This window comes from Vicugna pacos, chromosome 7 (assembly GCF_048564905.1).
Source record: "Vicugna pacos chromosome 7, VicPac4, whole genome shotgun sequence".
Taxonomy (NCBI): Eukaryota; Metazoa; Chordata; class Mammalia; order Artiodactyla; family Camelidae; genus Vicugna; species Vicugna pacos.
This window is the reverse complement of record NC_132993.1, coordinates 5,217,725-5,245,589: the sequence shown is the minus strand read 5'-3', so window position 1 is coordinate 5,245,589 and position 27,865 is coordinate 5,217,725. Positions and strand designations below refer to the sequence as shown.

Genomic DNA, 27,865 nt, shown 5'->3' with positions numbered 1-27,865 from the left:
CCTTGCTGGGCCCATATCCTCAAGAATCCGAAAGGACTCGAAGGTCCAGGAGCACCTAGATGTAGGGGGGTGGTGAAGGAGAGTACGAGGGTGACCCTAGAGGTCCCTGGTGTCACTAAGAGTCTGGGAATCATTGCCTGCAACTGACAGAGGGCTCACCTGCTGCCTGACCCCTCAGGGCAAGGCCAGCGAGGGTGAGGTGGAAGGCCTCTCCGCTGGTCAGCACCACAGAGGGCTCTTTCTGCTGCTCGGGCTGCTCCACCCCACCATTTTCCTGGGCCCCAGGGCTCTGCCAGACACCTGGGTTCCCACTTGTCATCCCTCGTTCTCAGAACGGAACCCAGGCGTCCGGCCCCCCCACCCTCTGGGCCTGCGGGCGGGGAGCCGAGACTTTAGAGCCTCCCAGCCGGCCTTGTTCCTGTCCCATTGTGTGTGGGACAGGGGCGGGGCGAGGGCCAGCAGCGGAGAGCCCCCTCCCACTGCCCCCTCCCCTTCCTAAGGAAAAGGCTGAGGCTCGGCTGGGAGCCTCACAGCAGACGCGAGGCCCAAGACGCCAGGCCGAAGCCAACATGGGCAACCTGAAGAGCGTGGGCCAGGAGCCCGGGCCGCCCTGCGGCCTGGGGCTGGGGCTGGGCCTCGGGCTGTGCGGCAAGCAGGGCCCGGCCGCCCCAGCACCTGAGCCCAGCCGGGCACCAGCACCTGCACCCCCACCGGCGCCAGACCACAGGTGAGGGCCACGGAGGCTAGGAACAGATGGCAAGAGTATGGGTGGCAAGGCCTGAAGGCCAGGGCTCAGAAGGGCTGGAGCTGCCAGCGCAAAAGGCTGTCAGTGTAGACAGAAGGAGCCGGCCAGGGAGGCTCAGACAGACCAGGACAGGGCCAGCGGGCAACAGGTGAAAGCCGGGGGTGAGGGTGCCAGCTTACCAGGTGCGAGTGGCCACGGTGTGATTTCTGCTCTGCCGCCAAGAGCTGTTGGACTTTGAGCAAATTAATTAACCTCTCTGAGCCTCCATTTATATTTATATTAAAATAGGGATATAGCAGTACACCCCGTGGGGTTGTTGTAACTTTCTAGTTCACGGCAAGACTTCAACAAACAGCCATGATAACAGGAGAAGAAAGGAGCTGGGGAGACGTAGGTACAAGGGAGTGAGAGGATAGGGAAGAGAGTTGGGCCAGGAAACGGGGTCCTCAGGGAGGTTCTAAGAAAACAGAGCAGCTAGGCTTTATTTTCAGGGTTTTTTTCCCTAATTTTTTTTAAGCGGGGGAGGTAATTAGGTTCATTTATTCAGATTTCAAGGAAGGTCCTGGGGATTGAACTCAGGACCTCATGCTGCATACTAAACACGCACTCTATGACTGAGCTATACCCTAGCCCCGCCACCCCCAGCTAGGCTCTTTTCTTCTGCTCCAGGCCCTTCTGCCCTCTAGCCATCAACCCCAAAACTGGCCGTGCAGCCGCAGCCCTCAGAAGGGGCCCCTGTGGGGCAAAGGTCCCCAGAGAGAAGGACACAGGCAGAGGCCAGGTCGGGTGCCAGGCCAGGCAGGGTGGCTGGGGCTGCGGGCAGCTGTGCGGGGAAGGGCTAAGGGGCCAGGGGCCCGACCGCACAGGCGTACCCGAGGCCTGAGTCCCTCCCTTCCTCTCCGAAGCTAGGCTGGCAGCTCTGGGAGGAAGTGATAAGGCCTCCAAGGCTTCCCTTCACACGATGGCCACTGTCAGGAGGGGTGTGAGCCGGAGGGAAATCTGGGAAATCTGGACTGAGGAATCCCTGCTGGGGCTTCCTCCACTGCGAAGGAGGCTCCCTCCCTTCAAGGCAGGGTCATCTCAACTTCAGGGGGCTGAACACCCCAGGCCCAGAGGAGCAGTGGAGATGAGGACTCAGCCTGGGGCCAGGGGCTCAGGATCCCAGCACCACAGCCCCGGCAGCCCAGGGTCTGGCTGAGCATCAGGAGGCTGAGCAAGGCAGGAGTGAGGCAGGCCTGGGTGTAGAAGGGGCAGCTCTGCCCATGCGGGCCCTGGCAAGATCCTTAACTTCTCTGAGCCTCAGATCTCTCATCTTTAAATGGGAGTACGCTATTGCCTACTTCCTAAGGCGGTTGTGACGACTGATGAAAGAGAAGGCAGGCAAGCAGTAAATCACTAGATTACTAATGCTGTACATCCAAAAGCCACACTTCTCTCCCATGACCCTGCCCTGGCTCCCAACAGCCCCCCGCTTACCCGGCCTCCAGAGGGGCCCAGGTTCCCTCGTGTGAAGAACTGGGAGGTGGGAAGCATCGCCTACGACACTCTGAGTGCTCAGTCACAGCAGGTATGGCCCAGAGCACCCCTCTCCCAAGTTAGGGGTCAAGATGGTTGAGGCCCATCCCCTCCAGCACTGGCCCCTCCTCTCCAAAAGTGGAGGAGACTGGGAAGAACCAGAGGGGCTAAGGGATGCTCAGGGGACTTCTATCACTCTCAGCCTCCAGCCATTGCCCTGAGTCCTGCCCAATTCCGCCTTATTTCCAGTCTTAGCCCAGGCTCTCCGCCGACTCCTCGCGGCACCCTCCCTCCCTCGGCCCCAGACTCCGGCCTCCGGGCCCCGCCCCCCAGCCCCTTCCCCCTGATCTGGTCCTGACTTGTGCTCCCCGCTCTCCCGGCTGCCCCCTACTCTGACCCAGGACGGGCCCTGTACCCCCCGACGCTGCCTGGGCTCCCTCGTATTTCCACGGAAACTGCCAGGCCGGCCCTCCCAGGGCCCTCCACCCGCTGAGCAGCTGCTGAGCCAGGCCCGGGACTTCATCAACCAGTACTACAGCTCCATCAAGAGGTGAGAGCCTCCTCAGAGATCCACAGCCCACCCTTGTCCTCTGACCAGGTCCTGCTGAGACCTAGAAACGGTGTCCCTTCTCCCAGGGCCTCTCTCATTATTCCCCCATCCTGACTCTCAAGCAGGGCCTGAGCACACCACCCTTTCCGCAACACTCACACAGGCCTGCGCCCGCCCCCCACGACTTCTTTCTGCTCCCTCTCCTCCCCAGGAGTGGTTCCCAGGCTCACGAGCAGCGGCTTCAGGAGGTGGAAGCCGAGGTGGCAGCCACGGGGACCTACCAGCTTCGGGAGAGCGAGCTGGTGTTCGGGGCCAAGCAGGCCTGGCGCAACGCTCCCCGCTGTGTGGGCCGGATCCAGTGGGGGAAGCTGCAGGTGTGACTGGCCAACAAGTACCCAGGTTGGGGGCTGGGGGACATAGAAGAGGAAAAGAGGGGTGCAACAAATCCTGAGTCTTCCCTGGGGGGCCCCAAGCAGTGGGGACATTCCTGCCTGTTCCCTGAGAGACTGGTACTTCCCAGGGGAGCTCTCAGCCCAGGAGCTAACACCTGGTTGTTAAGCCCCATAGCAGTGCCTGGGTTGGGGGAGAAACATTTGGATGGACGGTTGGATGGACGGATGGACGCACTGAGTAGTTGAGGACAGATGAGCAGTGATCCCTGGGGGTACTGTCAGAACAAAGGCCTCTGACGGCTTCTTCTTCGTGGGCCTCACTTGCCCAGCGCAGCCTCCTCATCCCAGACGCACCTCCCAGTCTCTGGTGATTGGTCCCCACACCCTCCTTCACACATGACCCACAGCGCACCCGGAGTTACTGGAACAGCCTGTGGCCAGGCACTCAGAGAAGCAAGCTGACCCGCAGGGGAACTGAATCCATTACCTTGGCCTCCCTAGCTATAACTGGACACCAGAGAATCTGGAATAAAGCCACATGCTCAGTAAATCCCAAAGGAGTCTCGAATCAAATCAGAATCAGAACAATCCTGTCTGACACTTGCATAATCCCTTAAACTGTGCAAAGCTCTAGCTCAGCTCTGAACCCATCAGAAATTCTATATTTGATTCCGCTCATGCCCTCAGGCCAACCATTGCCACCTCTGCCCCTGTCACTAACACAAGTCTGCTACCTGAAGCAGGAAAGGGACCTCCCAGCCTCTTGCTGGGGCCTCCACCCATCTGTCAAGAAGACTTCTCTTAGCATCAGAAAGTCAGGAAGTGCAGAGTCCCCGGAGGCACCTACTGCAGCCACCCCATCCCATCATCACTGTGCTCAAGGAGAGTCAGAAAACTGGCGAGAGTCACCTGCCTTTGCTTGAGCACCATGGGTGAAGGGGAACTTACCACCCACACCCCTAGGTGGCCTCCCGGTCATCAATTTAGCAGTGACTTGGTCCCTCCTCAGTACCAGGCACCAAGTCAGCTTCTGTAGGGATGGGGAGACACTCGCCCCAGCAAGAGACAAGGAGCAGACCATGCTATGCCAGGCTTACTGGGTGAAGGGCAGGAAGGGGTAAGTGTGGGTGCAAATGGTCAGGGAAGCCCCCCAGAGGATAAAGAACCATGCCTAACAGCTTGTGACACCCCCAGCCTTTGAAAGCTTCGGAGTACCTCCCCTGCCTCCTTCCCTTCTCCTGGGGCTGATCCTCAAGACCCCATCTCCCTCCTGTCTCCCTGCCTCGGATGGCTCAGGTGTTTGATGCCCGGGATTGCGGCTCTGCACAGGAGATGTTCACTTACATCTGCAACCACATCAAGTATGCCACCAACCGGGGCAACCTTCGGTGAGTGCCCCGCATGCTGTCGAGACCCCACCCCTCCCCCAGGCACACCCAATGACGTTGGGCTCTGACCAGCTCTCGTCCCCATGTCAGCTCGGCCATCACAGTGTTCCCCCAGCGCACTCCGGGCCGTGGAGACTTCCGAATCTGGAATAGCCAGCTGGTGCGCTACGCAGGCTACAGGCAGCAGGACGGCTCCGTGCGGGGTGATCCAGCCAACGTGGAGATCACTGAGGTGGACACAGAGGCGGAGAAGGGGGAGGCCAGCCCATGAGGGCTTGGGGAGGAGGCAAGGGGGTCCAGTCAAAGAGTGGTCAGTGCAGCAGGGAGAGGGGACCTCACTGAGATGAAGGATGGGAGATGTCAAAGAAGGGGGTTGGGCCCCCCAGACCCATCTCCGACCTCACTCCCAGCAGCTCTGCATCCAGCATGGCTGGACCCCAGGAAACGGTCGCTTTGATGTGCTGCCCCTGCTGCTCCAGGCCCCAGATGAGCCTCCAGAACTCTTTGCTCTGCCCCCCGAGCTGGTCCTTGAGGTGCCCCTGGAGCACCCAACGTGAGCACGAGAGGGACTGGGTCAGGTGGAAGAGGGGAGAAGAGGGGCTACCCAGTGGGTGGGCAGGCAGGCAAGGCTCCACAGGGACTGATCCCACGCCCTGATGCCCCCAGGCTGGAGTGGTTTGCAACCCTGGGCCTGCGCTGGTATGCCCTCCCGGCAGTGTCCAACATGCTGCTGGAAATCGGGGGCCTGGAGTTCCCTGCGGCCCCCTTCAGCGGCTGGTACATGAGCACTGAGATCGGCACTCGGAATCTGTGCGATCCTCACCGCTACAACATCTTGGAGGTGAGGACTGGGCGCAGGTGGCAGGGGCGGGGGCCAGCAGAGGGACACACTAGGAACTGTGGGCCCCACCCCATCCAGGGCTGGAGGTTTTGACTCACAAACAAGTATACAGGATGTCAGCAACGGGGAGAATCTAAGCAAGGTCAGGTCCAGTCTGCCTCCTAAGCTAGAAGGGCAGAGGAGGGTTCTGGAACCACCAAGTTTAGGGCAAAGGGGGGCACATCCCAAAGCATGAATATATAGTTTTTTTCTGTGGATAGGTTCTCTAGCTCTATAGCTTTCATCAGATTCTCAAAGTGGGTCTTGACTTGAAAAGTGTTAAAGCCCTTTTAGAGATGAGAAATTAAGGCTAGGGCTGAGAAGTGGCTGGCCCAGGGTCCCTCTCTGCTCTGTGGTGCCTTTGCCAGCTAGAACCTGAATCAGCTCCAAACGAAGCGGTCAGGCCTCCTGACAGCCACACACCCACCCTGACTCCTTTCACTCACGAGTCAGAGATAGAGATGCTCTCTGTCACCCTCCACTGCCCCATGCCTAACAATGCCATGCACTCCTGCTCCCAGGATGTGGCCGTCTGCATGGACCTGGATACCCGGACCACCTCGTCCCTCTGGAAAGACAAGGCTGCAGTGGAAATCAACTTGGCTGTGCTGCACAGTTATCAGGTGCACAGGCTCGGACTGGCCAGAGTGCGAGGGACCAGGGCTAGAAGAGAGGGAGGCGCTTAGAAACTGGGGCAGGGGTCAAAGACAGCTGGAAGGAGTTCCAGAGCCTGAGTGCCATGGGACACACCAGGCCTGCAGTTCTGGGCACGTGGCACATGCTATCCTGGGCCCTGCAGTATGGGGGCCCCGCCCACCAGCTCATACTCAGTAATTCTGGTCCCCAGGGCATACTAAGTATTGCATTTTGTGGGATCCACTGGATTCTGGGAACTCTAATTCCAGGATCAAAGGCAAGCTGAGTGTTGTAATTTGAGGAAACCAGTGCTTGCTGAGTATTTCTATAAGGTCTCAAGGGTTGTGGCTATTTTGCTATGGAGGGAATACAGAGGGTGGAGATTGGAGCAGATTTGGCCTGCTGAATTTGGAGCAAGACCATGGATGCTGCAGTTAGGGGCAATATGGTGGTTTGGGAGAAGATGGTATATATCAGATTTGGGGGTGACAGAAGGGTGGGGTCTGTGGGCCGAGTCTAATCCCATCCCTCCCTCCCCCCCTCACCCTAGCTGGCCAAAGTGACCATCGTGGATCACCACGCAGCCACGGCCTCCTTCATGAAGCACCTGGAGAATGAGCAGAAGGCGAGGGGAGGCTGCCCTGCCGACTGGGCCTGGATCGTGCCCCCTATCTCAGGCAGCCTCACACCTGTCTTCCATCAGGAGATGGTCAACTATGTCCTGTCCCCTGCCTTCCGCTACCAGGTGCCCACCCCACTGGCTCTCGCCTACTATGTCAGCTCTAACTGAGCAGCCCCCAGGGCCCTCCCACCTTCGGTTTTCTTTCCTCACCTCTCCCTCCACTCCCACCCCCCCCATCACTTCCTTGCAGCCAGACCCCTGGAAGGGGAGTGCGACCAAGGGCGCCGGCATCACCAGAAAGAAGACCTTTAAGGAAGTGGCCAAGTAGGTGCTCTAGGAGTCCTGCCCTTCCCCCATACCCAGGGGGACCTCCCCAGCAGTGGTCTGGGCACACCACCTCCACACTTCCACACCAACCCACACCCACCAAGACCGTGCTTGGGCCCCACGCCTGGGATGGCCCTGGCCCTGTACGCCTGGGATTCCCTCACCCAGCCCTCACCCACAGTGCAGTGAAGATCTCTGCCTCACTCATGGGCACCGTGATGGCGAAGCGAGTGAAGGCAACAATTCTGTACGCCTCCGAGACTGGCCGGGCCCAGAGCTACGCGCAGCAGCTAGGGAGGCTCTTCCGGAAGGCTTTCGACCCCCGGGTAGGACTGAGCTCAGAGGGCAGGGTCTGGAAAGCCAGGGGAGGGGGTGTCTCCCCATCTTCAGACACACCCTGGAGGTCAGGAGAGGGTCACAAATCAGGGCCCACAAGGAACCCTAGGATCCTCAGGGATTCAAGGATCAAGTCAGGGTCAGAATCTTGCCCTGCCAGGGAGGGTCAGAGTGAGAAGGACCAGGGCCCAAGTCCCTAAGACATCTGTCTTCTCCTTGCCCACAGGTCCTCTGCATGGATGAGTATGATGTGGTGTCCCTGGAGCATGAGACGCTGGTGTTGGTGGTGACCAGCACATTTGGGAATGGCGATCCGCCCGAGAATGGAGAGGTGAGGCTGCCGGGAAAGGGGCTACTGGAAATGAGGAGAGACTCAAACCTGGAAGCCACACTGCAGGCCATCCTTGTGGCTCCTACACACACACACACACACACACACACACACACACCCTTCTTAACCGTATCCCCAGTCCCCCAGTCATTTCCATCATCAGAGCAAGTGTTTAATACGCAGAAGGCATTTCATTCCTGGAAGCGAAGTGAGAATGAGCTCAGGCTTTGACAAATGGGAAAGACGGTACTTCGAGTGAGATCTAAGCTCTGTCTTCTTAACAAAAAAACAAAAAAAGCACTCCTCAGGTGCCAACAGAGACCAGGTAACTTCACTTTCTGAGCAAATCTTTAAAGAAACAAACTAGAGTCTCACCACTGAGTACGTCCTTGTTAACTATTATCTTTCCCACTTCTGTCTTAGGCTGTCCCCAGCTGCATTTCTGGGGCCCTTCTCTGTTTCTGCTTCTAGTGATAGACGCCTTCTTAGCACTAAGCACCTCCTCAGTCCCCAGAGCAGAGTGCAGATGGAAGCCTTCTCCCCTGCCTTGCCACCCATTTCCGTCCTCATTCTGATCTGCCTTTCAAAGAAAAATACTCACTAACGTTTTTTAGTGTAAAAGGAATATTTACACCCATGTGACCCACAACCCTATCAAGATAGAGAACATTTCCATCACTTGAAAAGTCCCCTTGTCAGTTTCCCGTCAGTCTGCGTCCCAATCTCCCCACCCAAGGCAACCACCGTTCTGGCATCTATCACCCGCCCTGGAACGTCATAGATTGGGGACCACATGGTATTCTGGCCTCTTTCACTCAGCCTGCCTTGGAGGTTCATCTCGCTGTTGAATGATTCAGTGGTTCATTTCTGTCCACGAACCGCACCCAGAGCATGAACATAGTTTATTTCTCCATTCCCCTGCTGACGGACACCTGGGCCGTTTCCAGCGCTTGGCTATTGTGAATAAAGCTGTTATGAACATTCTTGCACAAGGCTTTTGTGGCCTTATGTTTTCATTTCTCTTAGATAAATACCTAGGAGTGGGATTGCTGGGTCAGTGGGTGGATGTATGTTTAACTTTTTTCTAATGAAACTGCCTAACAGCCCAACAGATTGAACTGCACCTTTATGTTCTGTGCATTTCAATGTACGTAAATTTCACCTCAATTTTTTTTTAATGGAGCAAACCTAGGAATTTGCCCCAGAGAAAATGGCATATATTCACTAACAACACAAACAAAAATATTTATAGCAGCATTGTTCATGATACACCCCCACACTGGAAAAGATTCAAACGACTCTCAACTGTAGACTGGATAACACATCATGGTCTATTCAAATGCGATACAGCGATGAGGGTGAACAAATTACAACCACACGCAACGAAACAGATGAATCTCCAATATCACGTAGAGGGAAAGAAGCCAGACACAAAAGAATCAGACCATAGGATGCATTTTGGATCAAGTTCAGAAACAGACAGAACTAACCCGTGGTGTTTTAATCAGGGAAGTGGGTGGTCACCCCAGGGTGGGAGTGGGAGTGACTGGAGGGCGAGGGGAGGGGCCATGAAGGTGACTTCTACGATGCTGGCAATGTTTCTTGATGGGATGCTGATTAAACAGGTAGGTTCAGTTTGTGAAGATCTATAAAGCTGTGCATTTATAACATGTTTATAAAAGCAATTTATTGCTTTTCTGTATGAACATTACACACCAACAAAATGTTCAAAAAGTAAAATTCGGGTACACGCTACTTATGGTAAGCCTGTAGACCTGCCACCTAAATGCATCTACAGTTACCACTGGGATTTTATGGCCTTGCCACGTTTAGATGTTTCCCGTGGAAAGGTTGTTGTAGCATGTAGTGCTGAGCTGTTTCCGTGGCAGCATGTGATGTGGCTCAGCCTTCTAGAAGATGTCAGTGCCACTAGCGACCAGGGCAATGGAGGGAGACTGAGAGCTGTTTCCCATCTATCAAACTGGCTGAGATGCTAAGGACTGGTCACACCCAGTGTTGACAGGAGTGAGGAAAGAGCACCCTCTACCCTGATGCTGGAGGACGATTTGATGACCCCATCGAGCTTTTATGTCCTCTGACTCAGCGATTCCCTTTCTAAGGACTACCCTACTGAAATACGCAAATGAGGAACCGCGTGTGTGAGTGTTTGCGCATTGCGTGTGGATCATCCAGACATCCTGTCAGAGGGAAGTCTTATACATGATGGTTCCTACAAATGAGGGCATCCTATGTAGTCACTCAAAAGAATGAGGTCAGTCCTGGTGTGCTGACCTTGAAGAACATCCAAGATAGGTTATTGACGAACAGCAGGGAAGTATAATATGGTCTCGCTTTTATTTTTAAAAAATAAACTATAAATATAGATATGTATGTAAGTACAATGAAATAAAGGCTAGAAAGTTAAACAGCTGTCCATGGTACACATGCCTTAGGGGATCAAACTGGGGAAGGATAGAGTTTCTCTTTCATTACTTTACCCACTTCTGTAACATTTTCAGAAAGTCAATACCTTTTATTTTTGAAATTTTCAAATGACAAAAAGGTACAAATAATAATAATAAGGACCAGCCTGGTGCAGGACAAACTCCTATACAGTTTGAAATGAACTAATTACGCCGCCAACACTCCCCTCCCCCCGCCAGAGCTTTGCAGCAGCCCTGATGGAGATGTCGGGCCCCTACAACAGCTCCCCTCGGCCAGAACAACACAAGTGAGTGGGGACAGGAGTTCCGGGGGGAGGGCATCAGGGCGGTGAGGCATTTGGAGACACAAAAGGAAAGGAGGTCTAAAGACCTCTCCCTCTGGAATGCAGGTCATTTTCCCAAAAAGCGGGAGGACAGAAGAGCAGGCGCCTGGGCCCCCAGGACAGCCTTAGGATGCCTCATCCTCTTGACCTGCCCACCCTCAGTCCCCACTTCTGTCAGGGCCGATCAGTCCTGAGGTCTCCTTCAGAGAGAGGAAGGGAAGCAGGGCCTGGAGGCTCAGAGACCCTGGGACACCAGCCCTCAGCCCCAGTCCCAAGCCTGCTCCAGAGAGATAGGCCAGGCCTAAAGGCAGGGTCCCATCCATCCTGCCCAGTGCAGACCCTGAAGCCGTCCCCTGGCTGTGTCTGGGCCTGCACCTTGTCTCCAGATCCCTGTGACACCCTTGTCTTTCTCCTCTCTTGCAGGAGTTACAAAATCCGCTTCAACAGTGTCTCCTGCTCAGACCCACTGGTGTCCTCCTGGCGGCGGAAAAGAAAGGAGTCCAGCAACACAGACAGTGCAGGGGCGCTGGGGACCCTCAGGTCTGGGGGCCGCAGTGAGGGGAGGCGTACTGAGAGGGACAAGCTGTCTGGGCACACAGGCAGGACAAGGGGGATTCCAGTGACGGCTCCCTGCACCCCAGGTTCTGTGTGTTCGGGCTGGGCTCCCGGGCGTACCCCCACTTCTGCGCCTTTGCTCGTGCGGTGGACACACGGCTGGAAGAGCTGGGTGGGGAGCGGCTCCTGCAGCTGGGCCAGGGCGACGAGCTGTGTGGCCAGGAGGAGGCCTTCCGCGGCTGGGCCCAGGCTGCCTTCCAGGTGAGCTCCCCAGGCCTGCCGCGACATCTCACTCCCGCCCTCCTCCAACCCCAATGCTGACTCATGCCAACCTGGGCATCTGCCCCAGAGACCTGCAATACGGAGGACCTCACCAGTGCCCTGATTCACGTGGTTCTCTGGCCCCTTCTATTCCTCTAAAATCCACCTCCATTTTGCCACTGCACAGTCAGCACTTCTGGCTGAGTGGAGAAGGGATCAGGAGAGAGTTAGACCAAGGCAAGGGCTGATGCTGAGGCCGACGCAGAAACTGCAGAGGCCAGACAGGTTTGGGGTGGTGCCTTGACTGGAGGGGATCCTGGCCTAGGGGAGTACAAGGAGGCCCCGGGTCCCAGGGCTGTGACTTTCTAAGCCTGGGCTTCCTCCAGAGCAGCCTCTTCCTGGTCTGGGGATTATGCCTGGAACTGAACAGGGCTCCTACTCCCAGTCCAGCCACTGCTCCAGGGCAGCGCTGGCCTCTCCAGGGTTCCAAGGCTTGAGTTCAAGAGTGATGGCAAGGAGGAAGGCATCTGAGGAGGAGGCATCCTAGGAGGTGTGCTGGGGAGAGCCGGCCAGACAGATGGAGGGTTTGTTGGGGAGGAGAAGAGGAAATGGAAAACAAAACTAAAGAATCCAGACAAAGGGAAGCGACAGGAAGCTGGGAGTGGGACAAGAGAAGGGAAAAGAACAGTGTGAACTAGGGACACCACTTCAGAGGCTCGGGGTTAACCGGAGGAGCAACCAACTAGAAGCAGGAAGGCCCTGAGCTAACCAGGGTGGTAGCAGTAGGGGTAGGAAGGAAGGGAGGGGGCCAAGGAAGGAAGGAAGAGATATAAGACTTCACACACAAAAGAAAGATTAACAGGACTGGTGATACCAGGCAGGAGGAGAAGGAGCAACCAATCATGAGTGAGCCCTAGATTTCAAGCCGGGGACTGGCCAAGCAGTTTGCCAGAATCGCGCCTGAGCAGAGACAAATAGGAGATCCACCCTACCAGGGGTCTTGCCCCAGAAGCTCCCTCCAGCCCCTTATGTGCAGGGCAGGGCAGGAGAGACCAGCCAGAGACCCCCTCGCATGGCCGCCGGAATTCTGTGTCCCACTCCAGGAGCACTTAAGGGCTTCCCATAAAGTATCTCATTTAGCCTTCACCAGACCCTGAAGAGGTATAAAGACGGGGACACGGAGGCAGGTAAGCTGCAAGTACAGGAGTAGAATGTGAACACAGCTCTGAACACGTGGACGTATTCATGGAGCCCTACTGTGTGCCAAGCACTGTGCTCCCTGGGACATGGGATTAACATTCACCAGATTAACAAGCGAGTGGGTGTGATACAGATATATGCAAAGTAAGAGCTAGCCCAGTGGCCAAAGCACGAAATGGGCTGAAGAACCAGGTGCTGGCAGCCTCAGCCTCCGTCTCAGGTCCACTCTCCCTCTGGCCCCTGGGACTGCCCATCCCACAAGTGCCAGCCTCAGATGGTGCCTCCGCTCCAGCAGCCCCAGGAATGGAAGGGGGCAACTGGGAACCCCACCCGCCCAGCTTGGTGGCCCATATCAGCCCCTCTGAGCCCTCCCTGGTGGCCAGAGGTCCTCAGCCCTCACCTCCTTACCGCTCCCAGGCCTCCTGTGAGACATTCTGCGTTGGAAAAGATGCCAAGGCTGCTGCCCAGGACATATTCAGCCCCAGACGGAGTTGGAAACGCCAGCGGTACCGACTGAGTGTCCAGGCCGAGAGCCTCCAGCTGCTGCCAGGTGCGACCGTAAATTCACCCTGACTCTGTTGGCCCTTTGGGCTCTCTGGGGTCCCCGGACTCACTCGGGGGCCAGGCCCAGGTCCCCAGCTCAGGCTCAGTCTCGTTGGCCCTCCACCCCTCAGGCCTGATCCACGTGCACAGGCGGAAGATGTTCCAAGCTACAGTCCGCTCAGTGGAAAACCTGCAAAGCAGCAAGTCCACGTGAGGAGGACCACTCCCCCACACACACCTGTCCCTGCCCCTCCTTCCCCAGACCCCGGGGCCCTCCTCCCACATCCTGCCTCCCCTCCCCTTCATCCCCTCAGCCCTCCTATAACTTCCTCTTCTCCCCATCCCCAGCCGGGCCACCATCCTGGTGCGCCTGGACACTGGAGGCCAGGAGGGGCTCCAGTACCAGCCAGGAGACCACATAGGCATCTGCCCGCCCAACCGGCCAGGCCTCGTGGAAGCGCTGCTGAGCCGTGTGGAGGACCCGCCGCCGCCCACCGAGCCTGTGGCAGTGGAACAGCTGGAGAAGGGCAGCCCTGGTGAGGGGTGTGGTCTGGGGCATGACCGTGAGAGCCGCCCCCATCCCTCTGGCCCCAGGGTCCCCTCGGGTTCAGGACCTGGCAGGAGGCTGCCACCTCCACTCACAGCCGGCTGAGCTACATCCTGCCAGGCTGGCCTTGCTGCTGGATAGTCTGCAGAGCGCAGCTCCTTTCTCAGAACCCACCACCACGCCCCACCGCGGCCATCCCCTCCCTCTGGGCTCCTCCCAAAGGCTCCCCCAGGCACCCTAGCCTGCTCTGGAGCTGCCATTGGGTCTACCTTCTGCCGCTCCAATAAGTGGAGTTAAAATAAGCTGTGTGGGGGAGAGGCAGGAACCCAGACCAACCCAATCCAACAGGGACCGTCAAACACACACACACACACACACACACACACACACACACAGAGGCTGCCCGGACAGGCTTACCACCACTGTTCAAGGGCCAGGTCTCAGATAAAACACGATGAGGTGTGGTTAGCCCACGTGGACCCCCAAGAAGCAGTCATCACTCCAGGAAATGCAGTCCAGGCTTGGCCCCTTCCTCAGAGCCCCTCCCCTTGCACCACCCCGCAGGTGGCCCTCCTCCCTGCTGGGTGCGGGACCCCCGGCTGCCCCCGTGCACGCTGCGCCAGGCTCTCACCTTCTTTCTGGACATCACTTCCCCGCCCAGCCCTCAACTTCTTCGACTGCTCAGCACCCTAGCTGAAGAGCCCAGCGAACAGCAGGAGCTTGAGACCCTCAGCCAGGTTGGCCACCTCAGTGGGGAGCAGGGGCCAGTGAGGCAGGATGAGCTGGGGGGAGAGGAACCCACCTGGCTAACAAGTACTGGGGATCTAACAGCCAGCTCTGGAGTTCCTATTCATCTCTGAATTCTCATGCCTTAAAGGGGCACAGAGATGGTGCTCGAGAAATGTTTGTTGGCCTGGACTGAGGAGAGAGAAACCCTCCAGGAGGCTCAGCTCAGGAGGGGTCAAGAAGGAAGGTCAACAGGCAGGGCTAGGAGGTTCCAAGTCCACTGCCTCTGCCCCGACCAGGACCCCCGGCGCTATGAGGAGTGGAAGTGGTTCCGCTGCCCCACGCTGCTGGAGGTGCTGGAGCAGTTTCCATCCGTGGCACTGCCTGCCCCACTGCTCCTCACCCAGCTGCCCCTGCTCCAGCCCCGGTACTACTCGGTCAGCTCAGCACCCAGCGCCCATCCAGGAGAGATCCACCTCACAGTCGCCGTGCTGGCATACAGGACCCAAGGTGAGGCCAGGGAGTTCGGGGCAGGGCCAGGGTCACCCAGTGACCCCGGGATGGACCCCTCACTGGCCCTCTCCCTCCCCACCCCCCTAGATGGGCTGGGTCCCCTGCACTACGGGGTCTGCTCCACATGGCTGAGCCAACTCAAGACTGGAGACCCTGTGCCCTGCTTCATCAGAGGGTAAGTGAGCACTGGGGGGGGGGGGTGGAGGTGGGAGGGGCATTGAGAAGAGAGTGCCAGTCCAAGCAGGGGTGGACAGAGTGCCACATGGATGGCCGGGGACAGATGGAGGGATCTCCAGGGATGTACGGAGAGGGGTGGAAATTTTGGTGCGGGGTCTGATTGGTAGCAGGGAGGACCCACTTAACATATCAAGGGTGGGGCATCCAGTTAAACCACTTCAGAACTCTGTCTAAACTTTGGGTCTTTCACTAATTTGGACCTAGGGTCCTGCCTTGAAACTGCAGCTCCCAGAAACGGGGCTGGGATTGGACCCAGCAGGCCCTGTTCCTTTTAGCAGGTGTACTGTGCCCCTCCCTGCATCCTTGGGGCTGGCCTGATGTTGGCAGGCAGGGTGCCTGGGAATATGCCCCGTCCCCACTTAGCCCAGGGACAACTGGTTAGGCGATGGTAGTATCACTGAGGACTCAAAGCAAGTGCAGGATCCAGGTTACCTTTCCCTCGTGCTGTGTTCAGAAGTCTTGCCCTATCCAGCGCCCAGGAGCTGAAAGTCTCAGGTGGGACTAAGAAGAGTTCCCAGGATGGCACCAGCTAGGCCCAGTGACCCAAACCCATCAGGAAGCTAAACTACAAATAAACTGCCAATCTAGTGCACACAAACCAAATACCAATGCCGGGGCTATGGCTTAAAATTAACACACCCAGTGAACCCATTATGAACCAAAAGGCTCAGTCCTTCTCCTCCTCAAACTTTCTATATCTCTTAAACATCAAAACATTCTTCAGTTCAAGTTTAAGCTGTATTTCCTTTGACCCAGCCTCCAGAAACCACGGGTCCAGAGAGTTTCTGCCTGTAAGCAGTTCCTTTATTAAACACATCATGCTTACTATGAGCTGGACACAAACTCATTTTCAGTGGAAGCTCTCCTCTCCATCCTGCTGAGGTTGATAAGAATGAGGTAGCTAGTGAAGGAAAGGGGGCCTGATAGAAAGTCTCTTTGCTAGGGCTCCCTCCTTCCGGCTGCCACCTGATCCCAGCTTGCCCTGCATCCTGGTGGGCCCTGGCACTGGCATCGCCCCCTTTCGAGGATTTTGGCAGGAGCGGCTGCATGACATTGAGAGCAAAGGTGAGGCTGGGAGCCAAGGGAATGACTGGAAGGTAGGAGGGAGTTACATAATTTAGGGACAAAGGAACACAGGGCTGGAAAGCAGGAATCAGGTAGGAAAGAGGGCAAGGAACAGGGCCACAAAGGTGGAAAGAAGTATATTAGACCAAGGGCACAGTACTGGGGGAAGGGGCCCTAGGGGCAACGGCAGGGCACTGTTGGTCTGGCTTCCTGGTGCCGGGCACAAAGTAGGTGTTGGTGAGATTAAGGACAAAGGCAACTGGAAGTCTGGAGAAGGTGGGGCTCGGACTCAGAAGACAGAAATGCCCCAGGTGGACTCTGGACTGTGCCAGAGGTCACCTACATGTGTCCAAGACCCAAAGAGGCTACAGAGTATTCAGGTTGGGCATAGGGTTCCCAGGGGACTGGTAAATCAAAACAGGGCTGTGACTGAGAGGAAGGAAGACAGTGTGGGAGGACATGGGGTTGGAGCAAGAAAGGGGCTAGACAGTCTCAGACTGCAGTGTCAGTGGTACAAAGGGCATGGATTCTGAGTCAGAAGCCCCAGCTGTAGCACAGTGTCACCACTGGCCATTCCACCAGTGGAAAGTCACCACCTCCTGTGACCTTCGACTTCTCTGTAAATCAGAGTCAGGAAGGGTCTCTGTGAAAGCATCCCGCACTCTCCTGGAGGCCAAACAGCCAAGAGTAGCTGTATCTGCCTGGAAGTTTGGTCTGTCATCCTGGGTGAGGGCAGCCAGTGGGAGGTATCGTTAGGGCTATGTCCCGAGGGAGGAGGGCTCTCCCAAGCCGCAGTGATGCTCGCAGGGCTGCAACCCGCCCCCATGACCTTGGTGTTCGGCTGCCGATGCTCCCAGCTCGACCATCTCTACCGTGACGAGGTGCAGGATGCCCAGCAGCGCGGGGTGTTTGGCCGCGTCCTGACCGCCTTCTCCCGGGAACCCGACAGTCCTAAGGTGCGGGACTCTGAGGACGCTGGGGTAACCCGAAGCTAGGGACAGGAAAAGAACTGACGTGCGCTCCAGCGGAACACAGGGGTCCAGGGTCAGGCCGGCCCCGCCCCCTGCAGTGCTGACCCTCCGCTAACCACTCAGCTTCCACCTAATGGCACTCAGACACCCACCCCAGTTGGCCCCACCCGGCCCCACCCGGCCCTACCCTCGTGCCAAGGCCCCTTCGGTTCTCACCCATCCTAACACAAGCCCCGCCCCTTGTTTGGCTCTGCCTCTCTAAACCCAACCCAAGCGCACCTAGGACCCACCTGGCGCTCCAGCAATCCTTCCACACCCGGGAACTCCCTCCCCGGCACCCCGGTGGCCTGTCCTTCCCTCCCCGGCAGCCCCATCAGTGTCTGCCCCTAATCCCGCCTCCCCTCAGACCTATGTGCAGGACATCTTGCGGACAGAGCTTGCTGCCGAGGTGCATCGCGTCCTCTGCCTCGAGCGGGGCCACATGTTTGTCTGCGGCGATGTCACCATGGCAACCAACGTCCTGCAGACGGTGCAGCGCATCTTGGCAACGGAGGGCGACATGGAGCTGGACGAGGCCGGCGACGTCATCGGCGTGCTGCGGGTGCGGAGGGGCGGGGCCAGATGCGCGGGGGGCGTCCAGCCGGGGACGGGGCCATGCCGGGGGCGGGGCCCATTCCTCACCGAGCTTCTGCCGGGGTCCTGATCCTCCGCCCTCTTTGCCCGCAGGATCAGCAACGCTATCACGAGGACATTTTCGGGCTCACGCTGCGCACCCAGGAGGTGACAAGCCGCATACGCACCCAGAGCTTTTCCTTGCAGGAGCGGCATCTCCGGGGCGCAGTGCCCTGGGCATTCGACCCGCCGGGACCAGACACCCCTGGCTCCTGAGAGCCCGCTTGCTTTCCACTTCAGTTCCCGGAAAGAGGGGCCATCAGTCCACGACGGCGGTGCCGCTCTCCTGTCTGCCGGACCAGGACCAGCCACCTCCCCCGCCCCCTTCCCGAGGTGCCTTCCCACGCCTGTCCAGAGACTGGCCTTATTCCCGGGAATGTCTCTATCTCTCTCTAGGCCTGTTTCCCTAACCCAGGTCTGAGTAAATCTGGAAGGCCCCTCCCAGCAGTGGTGTTCCTGAGCCTACTGTCAGCCCTTTAGTGTTGATTAGGTGAATTTTAGATTCCCCTCATCTCTTTCAGGAAGGAGTATCTTATCTTGAAACCTGATCTCTAAATCATTCAAATATTTATTACTGAAGATTCACCATAAGAGACTGGACCAGAAGTTATGAGAGCTACTAAGATGTGTGACCCAGCACTGTCAATTACAGTTACAGAATGACAAGCTTTGTCTTTTAACTTCTGCAGTGAAAGGGAGGTGGAGGGGGTAATTCTTTGACTGGGAGTCCTGCCCTACACACTCCTCTCTGACCCAGCCCTCTAAAAACATGGTTTCCAGCCAATTACGGGCAATTCTGTTGTGTCGCTCCTTTGATCTTGACTGAGAAGCAGATGCAGCCCTCAGCTACCAGGAGTGGGGATTCCAGGCACTAAGGTCACAAACATGTGCACAGCCAGGAGTAACCTTTACTGCTTGTTTCAGACAGGATGAGAAACCACACCCACTTCCTCAGGCGTCACACCAAGGCTGAACTCCAAAAACAGCAGGCCTCCCTAGAGGCTTTCCACTCACCCACCCCCATCGCCCTCCACGAGTCCCAGGGGAACCTGAAGGCCAGGCGAGCTTGAAGAACCTACTGCCTTTCAGATCCAGTCCCTCATTGCTCCCTTCTGTGTAGCTTGGCCTCCACCTTGGCCCAGCCCTCCATGTTGAGGTCACTCGGGAACTTCTTCCCAGGCAACCACTCCAGGACAAATAGTTGTCCCCTTTGCCCCTCCATGTGGGCTCTAACATGTGTTTCCAGCTGCCTTGGGCATCTCCTCTCCTACCCTTTCTCTGCTCTCTGGGGCCAGGGCGTCACTGACTCCAAGTCCTGCCCAAATCCCCAACTAAAGCGTCCATGGGGGTCTTTAAGGGGGGCTTGGCACATCCTTCCACTCCACTTCGTCTGATCTCCTGGGGCTGGAGAAGCCAGGAAACCTGGAGAAGGAGAAAGCTCTTTGCAAACAGTCCAGGGGTTTGGGTTCCCGGGATTCCCATCCCTCCAAGTCTGACTCCACCCGATTCCCTACTCATTCCCTCATGCCAGTTAGGTAATACTGACCTTAAGGAGCCCTCTCAGTCAATGCTAGGGGCCTGGCTAGGTTCCTTCTGCGTGTCTGTGGGCTCCTGAAACCCTCCAGGGAACAGATTCTGGGCCCTCTGGGTTCTCCACTGCTGTCTGGGGCTGGAGGCGGGACTGGAGCCTGATGAGAAATCCATCAGCTGGGCAGTGCCATGATGCCTGCTGCTCACCCAGAGTCTGTCCCCTGCACACCCCGACCACCTCACCATCACTCGACCAGGAAGGCTTCTCCTCATCCGGCGAGAGAGTCTGTGGGGGGCTGGACCAGGGCCTGGACAGGGAGGAGGCTGAAGCCTCCCCCCACAGTTCTTGCTGCTGCTGCTGCTGATGGAGCTAAAAGGAAGGGAGAAGAATGAGGGGTTCCCTTCTGCCCAGCAGCGTGAGGCCCAGCCCCTAGGCTACGTACAGAGGGTGCTGAAACCTCCTACCCAGCTCCTGTTGGATAATTTCTTACACTCCAGCCCCCTCCACAGTCTCCATTTGTTTTGAGGCTTTCTCCCCATCTATCTCGCATCCCTCTACTCACCTGGTATAGGTAGATGGCATGGAGACTCATCTCAGCAGATGCAAGTTCTGGGAGCTGGGCCAGCTTCTGGCCCCCAGTGCCTCCTGGGGACACACAGCTGAAACAGAAGGTGCAATAGATCAGAAAGACATGCCCTTTCCCCCCTGCACTCCACAAGGAACGTCAGGCTTTATCTCCTCGTCCTGCTCAGCCCCCCAGTACCCCTGCATTGGTCAGCCCCACCACCCCTGACCCCTGCATCTCAAGTCCCCACCCCTCACCTTGAGTCCTGGGCAATTCGGGAAATGGAGGCCAGGAGGCTGGCTGTGGCTGCAGCTGGGCAAGGGGCTGTGGGGCTCAGGTCCTGTGGGGGCAGGAGGGGCTGCACCAAGAGGTTGGCCAGGAAGGTCTCCGGCTGGGAGCAAGAGAAGAGAGGGTCAGAAGAGAGGACAGAAGGGGAGGGAGGAGGGCTAAGTAAGGTGGGAGAGCAGGCTGAACGAGTGAGTAGGTTAATGCAAAAGGTGAGGCTGAGGGAGGAGAGAGGAGGGGAGGGGAGAGGAGGGGGCAGGGTGTGAAGGTGGAAGGGCAAACCAAGCTTCAACTCACCAGAGGTGAGGAAGAGTTGCTGAGGACCCCGGGGGTGGGGGGACTGCGAACGGAGTTGGCGCCCCAGGTGGCTGCATCTTGTTGTACCCGGCCTCGAAGGTGCCCTAGGAACTTGGAGCTGTGGCCTGGGGGGCGCCATTGTGGATGAACCAGGGAGAACCTCATCAAGGACAGTTCAGTCTTCCCATCCTCGGCACGCTGAGATAGTGAGGCCTCTGTCTGTCCCTCCGAGAGCCACTGAAAGCAACGACAATCCTTCAAGTGCCGCGAACACTGCTTGTATACCTGCAGTGGGTGCCTCGTGGGGTGGGCAGGATGGAAGACAATAGCCCCATTTTCCAGGTGAAAGGATGGAGGTCACAATGGGGACTTGCTCAAGATCACCCAAAAACACAGCAGCAGAGCAGAACTTGGGTCCAGATCCAGCACTGGGATGTAGGCTCAATGTTCTGCCAGCAGGTGCACACTGGATGCCAGGGCCTGCCTTACAGCTTTGGTCAGGAAACCCATCCTTACTCCAGCCCCATCCACTGATCAACCTGTTTTCCAGCCATTCTAGCGGTCTTGGCTCCCATTTACTGGTGTCAGGATGTGCTGGAACTCTGTTAGGCTTTATACACGTCATCTCATGTAATCCTCATGATAGCCCTGCACGTCGGTCACTGTCCTCGTTTGACAAACGAGGGCATTAGGTACAGGGAAGTGAGGTGATTAGCTCAAGGTCACAGGTGGCAAGCCATGGAGCTGGGGGTGGAACCCAGCTCTGCTTTGAGTGAGGCAAGCAAACTCCTACCTAACCACAACCCGGCACAGCCAGGGAAAGGCTCTAACCTGAGGGTGGCCGTGGCGCTTCACATCCATAAGGGCAAAGGAACAGATGTCTCCAACCCCGGCCACATCCACAGTGAAGTGATGAAAAAAGTCAATAATCTCCAAGGCGCGAGGGCGGAACCAGAAGAGCAGAAACAGTGGGGTGAGGAGAGGGGACAGGAGCTCCTCCGTGAGGGAGACCTGGAGAAGCAGGGGCGAGGCTGAGAAGGGGTTGCTGAGGGCAACCACACTAGCCAGGCAGGAAACCTCCAACTCCGTCATTCCGTCTTTCCCAGACTCCCGGGATAGCCAGCCCTGAGCCCGTTTGTCCCCGCCCTCTCCCAGACCTCGAGGTTTACACAGCCTCCTCGGCAGCCCCATTTCAGCCTGGACCCTCACCGCTCGGTACTGCAACAGCCGCGCCATCTGCCGGTAAGCGCTGGCCTTGCCGGCAGGGCCGGTCTCCTCCGGCAGGTAGTGCATGTGGGCCAAGGCCGCCTGCAGCAGGAGCTGCGGTGAACGACTTTGGGCCTGCTCATCCGGAATGAAAGACCTAGAGGGCGGCATCGGGGTGGAGAAGGGGCCGGCGAGTAAAGAGGATGTGCGGGTGGGATGCATTAGCGGTGGGAGGGGTAGAGATTCGCGAGAGGTTCAGCCCCAGGCCGGAAGAACGCCCCCCTCCCTGGGCATCTCCCACCACACCTGGCCACGGTGGCCAGGATCCCGAGGGCAGTCATGGCAGTGAGCACGTGCTCCACGGCGAGCACATCCTCGTCGTAGACGGTGAGCACCAGCAACGCGGCGAAGAGCGCGCCGGCGAAGAAGACGAGCTGGCGGGCCAGCAGCGCGAGCAGGGGCGCGGGGGGCGCGGCGGCGCGCAAGAAGGCGGCGGCGGGGCGGTAGGCGCGGGCCAGGCGCGCGCGCAGCTCGTGCGGCAGCTCGTTGAAGTGGCGCAGCTGCAGGCGGGCCAGGCGGGACCAGCGGCGCGTGCCCAGCGCGCCCGGCTCGCGCCGCAGCAGCTCGGCGTGGCTGTAGAAGGCGTGCAGCACCTGCCAGGCCAGCACCAGAGGGCTCAGCGCCAGGTTCACGACGGCCAGCAGCAGCACCGAGCGCCGCCAGCGCGCGGCCAGGGCGGCCCGCTGGTCGCTGCGCTTGTAGGCGTCGGGCAGCTCCCAGCCGCCGCGGAAGAGCGAGAAGGGCCCGCGGAAGAGGAGCAGGTCGACGTTGAGCGCCAGGCCGCGGCTGAGGAAGGCCACGCTGCCTCCCCAGGGCAGCGCGCAGCGGGCCGGCAGCAGGCCCTTGTTGGCCAGCGCCACCTGGTAGTTGGTGTAGCGCAGGATGCGATGGTGGACGTCCAGCTCCGTCAGCGGCCTCGGCTGCACGCACAGGCCCCCGCTCCTCTGCAGCGCCAGGAGGCGGGACTGCACCTCTGCCCAGGACACTGAGCCGAGCTCCCCCTGAGGAGAGGGGACGGCTGAGAGCCAGCGACCTGGATTCCTCTCCACAGTGGTGCCCACACTCACCGTGACCAGAGTCCCTGAGTGTCCTCCCGTGCCCACCACTCTCACCCAGTGTCCCTCAGGCATGACACCTGTCACCTTCCGCTCTCTGCCTTCTCGCCCTCCCTTTACCTTGTCTCTAACAAGGGGAACCCTTGCTTCCTCTCACCTGCTTCTGAATTGTGTTCCTCACGCCCCTGCCACTCCTGAGGCCATGAGCCCTGTGCTTCCCAGGGACACCTCCTAAGCTAAACTCTACGCCTATCTGAGCTCAGCTCCTTAAGAGCAGATTTTCCTGAGCACCCCTACCACACACACAAACACAGAGCCCTACATGTAGAAGGCACATCCCAGCTGCAGGTAACAGGGAAATCCCTCTTCCCCGTTCCTAGGGTACCCACCAACCCAGAAGCCTCACCACTTTTTACCTCAGCCTGCTTTGAGAATCCCAGCCCCATCCCATTCTGTCAGATTAACCTTCCTAAGACAATGGCCACATCTGGCCATGGAGGTGAGGGCTGTCAGATCTCACTCCGATCTCATCTGCAAACCTCATTTTAGCCCAGTTTCACCCAGCTTCCCCAGTCCAGCTTAGTCAAGTCCCTCCAGGCCAGCCTCTCCAGTCCATCCCAGGGTCTCCCCTTCCCCTGGAAGGAATAGGGGCAATGAGGAAAGAAGGAAGGAGAAAGAAGGGTCAGCTGATTCCCAGCGGAGCAGCGGTCCAGCTCCTGATCTTCCCTGCCTCCACCCCTGCCCCCGTGACTCTTCCCTGTGCTATGGTTTGTGCTCTCCTACTCAAAGGGGCTTTCTGAAACCTCTCCCTTTTGCTGTACAGGAGAGCTGTGCAGAAGGTTCTGCACTTCTGAGGGGAGAAGGTAGCCTCTGTGCTTTGCCTTAAGGAAAGAATTTGGGTACAGAGCCAGAAGGAGTGTGAGCAAGGCAGGGAGGAGAGAAAGAGGAAAGCGTGACCAGGGACAGTGAAGGGGCCTGTGAAGTGGCTTCCTGCAATCAGGGGGAAGGCCAGAAAGGGAGGCAGGATTACCCACTGGGGACTGGAACTCTCAGATGCAGGCTGGTGGGTCAGTCTCCTCACTGCTGCCCACAGAGTTCAGTGTTTCCCCCTCCCTGCCCAAGGCTTGGAATGCGTCCCCACCTCCTACCCTTCCCAGCCCCATCCCAATCCCCCCTGCCCTGTAAAGCCAGATGACTGCCCTTCCTCTAAATACCCACTGCCTGAACCACAAGCACGTGACCATACATCTTCTATAATCATCTAAATCAACTAAGCTCCACCACAGTAAGGGCCTTGTGTTACAAGTGGTAACCCACCTCCTAATAATATTCTGGGCCAAGGGTAGGGGTCAGTAAGTCCTTCTGCCCTTTTTCCAGTAGGTCCTTCTGTCTCTGCAGCCCCTCACTCCTCCCCATCCTCTTCCCCTCTGACGTTGTACCGCTCCTCAGACATGCTCACCCAACTCACCGGGGGAATGTGGAGGGCTTCCCTGTAAAACACTTGGATGTCCCAGTAGCTGAAGAGGTTGCAGACAGAGCGAAGCAGCTGGAACAGCCAGAAGGCAGTAGCCAGGATCAGAAGGAAGACCAGCAGAGAGCTGGAGTGGATCCTGTGTCGGGTGGGACAGACAGGAAGTAGGGGCCCGGTAGCAAGGGAGACCAGACTTGGGGAGCGATGGGGGTCATTGAGAGGGGACCCAGCCAGGCCGGTCGTTCTCAAAGTGTGGGCCCTGGGGCTCCCCAGACCCTCGCAAGTATCTACAAGGTCAAAACTTTTCAGATATTAAGGTTTTCTGCCATTTTAATTTTCATTCTCTCAAGAATATACAGAGGACTTTTCCAGAGGCTACACGACATCACATTCACAGTCAATGGAATGTGTGCTTGGACATTTTCAGGTTTTAAAGCTGTTCTCAGCTTGAATCTCAAATAAGGTAAATAGAGATAGATTTGATTCTAATAAGCAAAATCTCTTGGGAGTTGAGTTCTCAACTAATTTTAAGTGTATTAAAGGTGTCCCAAGACCAAAAACTTGGAGAACAGCTGGTCTAGACCAAAAGACACAAGCATCTGCTAGTCCCCTCCATCACCTCCCCCAGCGGCTGTCACTCACCGCTGGGCACACTGGGATGAGGGTAGGATGGCATCCGACAAGGTCACTTTGCTGTGGAGCAGCCCAGGTCTTGTGCGGTTATTTGGTTGGTTGGCAAAGAGAACATTGTAATCCACGCAGCGAAGGAGGAAGGTGGTGAAGGTGACGATGAAAATGAATTGTCTGGGACGGCGAGGAGTGCAGTGGTCAGGCCCAAGGGCCAGTGGGCTCCAGCCCCAGCCTCCAGACTGGCCTGGTTAACCCAACCTGCTGAGCCCTGGGGCTGCCTGGGGAGGCAGTCGGGGAACTAGAAGCAGCAGGCGCTACTGAGGAAATGAGAGGAAGAGTTTGGGGCCAGGGACAAGCATCTCACCCCAGCTGGAAGACATCCTCCAGCAGGATACAGGCAAAGCCGCTCCTCTGGTGGTAGCTGTAGATGTGGCTGCCCGTCAAGAAATAAGCCTGAGGTGTGATGATGGGCCTTTCCTGAGGACGCCTCCCCCTCCCTCCCCCAAGTCCCCAACCCACTGCACCCCTGGCTCCCTGCCTCCAGTGCCACTGCTGCCAGGCCAAGCACAAAAGGATATCTTGGTGAAGAAGCTGTCCAGGTTCTGGATATGGTGCCAGGAGCCTGGGCACAGAGGGAAGAGCATGGGGACTCGGCTCTCACCGGGACAATTCTCCATGTCCTCAAGCTACTGCCAGAGGCCTAGTCCTGAGGAAACTGTGGAGCCCCCAGACCCTCCCCAGCCCCCGCCACTACCCACTCACCTCGGAGTCCTTCAGGTACATGAAGCAGGGGCTGCTGCTCCTCCCCGTGGAGGGGTGAATCTTGGGACCCCTCAGGGTCACAGTCCTCCAGCCGCTCATAATCCTGCTCAGGGATCAGAGGGCCTATCCGAAGCCCAGGAGGGTCCTGGGGGCACCGGCATGGGGGAGGGGGAGTCACCGAGGCCAAGGGTGGGGCAGAGTGGGAACCCCAGGAGGGGGGTACAGAGATGGGTGTCATCGCAGGCCTGGCCTGCATTGTGGGGGTGGCTGGGGTGGAGATGGCACTATGGTGAGGCTGAGAAGCCCCTGACACCTGCACCGCTGGGCAGGGGGGCCCCAGGGCTGAAGGAGGAGCCGAGGACGGGGCACTTCTTGTGTGAGGGGCAGGGGACAGAGAGAAGATGGAGACCCTCCCTCCCCCAGGCCCCCGACTTGGAGGAGGAGGAAGAGGAGGCAGTGGCATGGGGAGGAGGGGCACTGATCCAGGCCCCAAGTCTCCCCACCGCCCCAACCGCCCCCTGGTCCCCCCCCAACCCATTCGCCTCACCATCAGGCCAGCGGCTTCTCCTGAAAGCTTGGAAGGATGGGAGATGCTGCAGTTCCCGCCGAGGTCTGGCTGAGCAGGGACTTCAACAAGGCCAGTGACAACAACAGCCTGGTGACTCAGGTGGGGCAGGCCTCAGGCGTCCCAACTCGTAGTCACCTGTCTGACCACTCACACCTCTTCCAGGGCAACCTGCAGCCAAACCTCTTAGGGCCCCACCTCTAGCCTGGCAGGGACAGCAGCTGGGGAGGCAGGAGCTGAAGAACAGCAGATCGAAGGAGATCCCTGCTGTTCCATCTTCAGACTCCCAGTGGATTTCAGGGGAGGCCAGAGGGCAGCCGCCAATAACAAAAGCAAAGAGAATCCTATTAAGGACTATAGGACTCTGGGGTCAAGATAGTAAATCTTTGATTTCTTAAAACCTTATCTCTCCTCCCTGCATATACACACACAGAGTGATCAACAGAGAAATGCTTTAAGACAAAAAACAGTAAGAAAGAAAAAAAAAGACAAGAAAGGCTGTATGTTTTGTGTGTGTGACAGTACTAAGGAAGGGAAAAGGGGGAGACTGCCTGACTTTGCAACCAGGTTGGGGGAAACTAAGGAGAGTAAAATAGGAGAGGTAATTATCTTGGATGTGAGATGGTTCTGGAAGCTTACAGTAGAAAAGTGGGGCTTCTTGGATGCGCCGCTATGTTTACTTGTTTACTTATTTATCCTCTTGAAACCCTCTCCCCTAAATCCTGATCCAGTTTCTGGGGCCTTCTGAGAAGCATCAGGGTTGATGGCAGAGGGCAGCTGAGGGCATGGAATTTGGAAGGATAATTTCGGTGCCCCATGAATGAACTGACTGAGTTGACTTCCTTGTTGTCACCTCAACGAGGAGGCGGAGGCCCAGGCAACTGGTTTGGTGGCTTGTCCAACGCCATTCTTGAGTCCCTGAATCATCAGGCTACCTACTGAAGGCCATTCCAGAGGTGCTGACTCAGCCACCCAGGTGTCAGAGCCACCAGGGCTTAGGCTCCAGGGCTGCTGTAGAGACCAGTATGCAGGAACCGGAGAGAGAGGAACAGAACATTTCCCATGTTGTCCACCAGAGGAACTTAGAGGCAGTCGAGGAATTGCTCACAAAATTTGAGTCCAGGTACACCTATTTTTTCCTTGCGCCTCCTTCCTGTGAGGGGCATTGTCACAGTAGCTCAGGACTTGCATAGTTTTATCCCCTAGCAGGAGGCTGAACTATAAAAACAGGATTCCTAGTGCCCAAAATGGAATCCCACACTGCAGAGGGGCTAGGAAATTTCCATGATCTCTCTGAGATGTCTGTCAAGATGGGTTACAAGGGGTTTCCTCTGGTCTTTTCCCAACCTCATTCACCCTGAGATACTCCACCATACTCACTTTAGGACTCTCCTATATCCCTCCGCACCCAGCTCAACCTCAGACTAATCCTGGCACATTTTCCTACCGAGTTTCACTCCAGATTCATCAATGGACAGCCTTCCTACCACCACCCCCAATTCAAGTCCGTTTATTATAAAGGAGACTTTTCCCTGCCAGGCATTTGGAGGGGAAGGAGGAGACGGATGAATGAGACAGAGCCACTACCCAAAAGGAAGTCACAGCCCAGTGAGGGAGACAGCTATGCAAACAAATCATTACACATAAGAAATAAATAAG

The 27,865-nt window shown here is 57.3% G+C and overlaps 3 protein-coding genes across 7 annotated transcripts in view; 1 reads left to right on the top strand and 2 right to left on the bottom strand.

Annotated features, from left to right (window-relative positions):
• KCNH2 (potassium voltage-gated channel subfamily H member 2) overlaps positions 1-12,955 on the bottom strand; it is a 57,797-nt gene extending 44,842 nt beyond the window's left edge. The window contains exon 1 of the mRNA XM_072964182.1: positions 12,914-12,955. Within this exon, the coding sequence (XP_072820283.1) occupies positions 12,914-12,938 (25 nt within the window). The 5' untranslated portion in view covers positions 12,939-12,955. The remainder of the gene's footprint in view (positions 1-12,913) is intronic.
• Positions 527-18,445, top strand: NOS3 (nitric oxide synthase 3). The gene is made up of 26 exons (XM_072964191.1): positions 527-727; positions 2,210-2,312; positions 2,662-2,810; positions 3,022-3,184; positions 4,499-4,590; positions 4,681-4,822; positions 5,004-5,143; positions 5,257-5,431; positions 5,992-6,093; positions 6,657-6,851; positions 6,979-7,052; positions 7,237-7,381; positions 7,618-7,722; positions 10,386-10,453; positions 10,913-11,029; positions 11,131-11,305; positions 12,923-13,055; positions 13,180-13,258; positions 13,397-13,584; positions 14,160-14,332; positions 14,621-14,831; positions 14,922-15,009; positions 16,015-16,136; positions 16,944-17,092; positions 17,514-17,708; positions 17,834-18,445. The coding sequence occupies exons 1-26, from the start codon at positions 570-572 to the stop codon at positions 17,993-17,995; spliced, it is 3,603 nt and encodes a 1,200-aa protein (XP_072820292.1). The 5' UTR covers positions 527-569; the 3' UTR covers positions 17,996-18,445.
• A 222-nt stretch (positions 18,446-18,667) lies between these two features.
• ATG9B (autophagy related 9B) lies at positions 18,668-26,355 on the bottom strand. 5 transcript variants are annotated; one of them, XM_072964186.1, is made up of 15 exons: positions 26,189-26,355; positions 25,642-25,908; positions 25,458-25,501; positions 25,244-25,308; positions 24,892-25,053; positions 24,247-24,388; positions 21,970-22,724; positions 21,667-21,820; positions 21,289-21,468; positions 20,458-20,694; positions 20,133-20,266; positions 19,873-19,969; positions 19,553-19,679; positions 19,326-19,467; positions 18,668-19,201 (listed from the first exon to the last, which is right to left on the bottom strand). In XM_072964186.1, exons 2-14 carry the CDS (start codon positions 25,895-25,897, stop codon positions 19,340-19,342), a joined length of 2,481 nt encoding a protein of 826 aa, XP_072820287.1. In that variant the 5' UTR covers positions 25,898-25,908; positions 26,189-26,355; the 3' UTR covers positions 18,668-19,201; positions 19,326-19,339. The 5 variants fall into 5 exon arrangements, with proteins under 5 accessions (XP_072820287.1, XP_072820288.1, XP_072820289.1 ...); XM_072964187.1 differs by having other exon boundaries at positions 25,642-25,786; positions 26,189-26,352; XM_072964188.1 differs by having other exon boundaries at positions 25,642-25,744; positions 26,189-26,352.
• Positions 26,356-27,865: the final 1,510 nt, after the last annotated feature.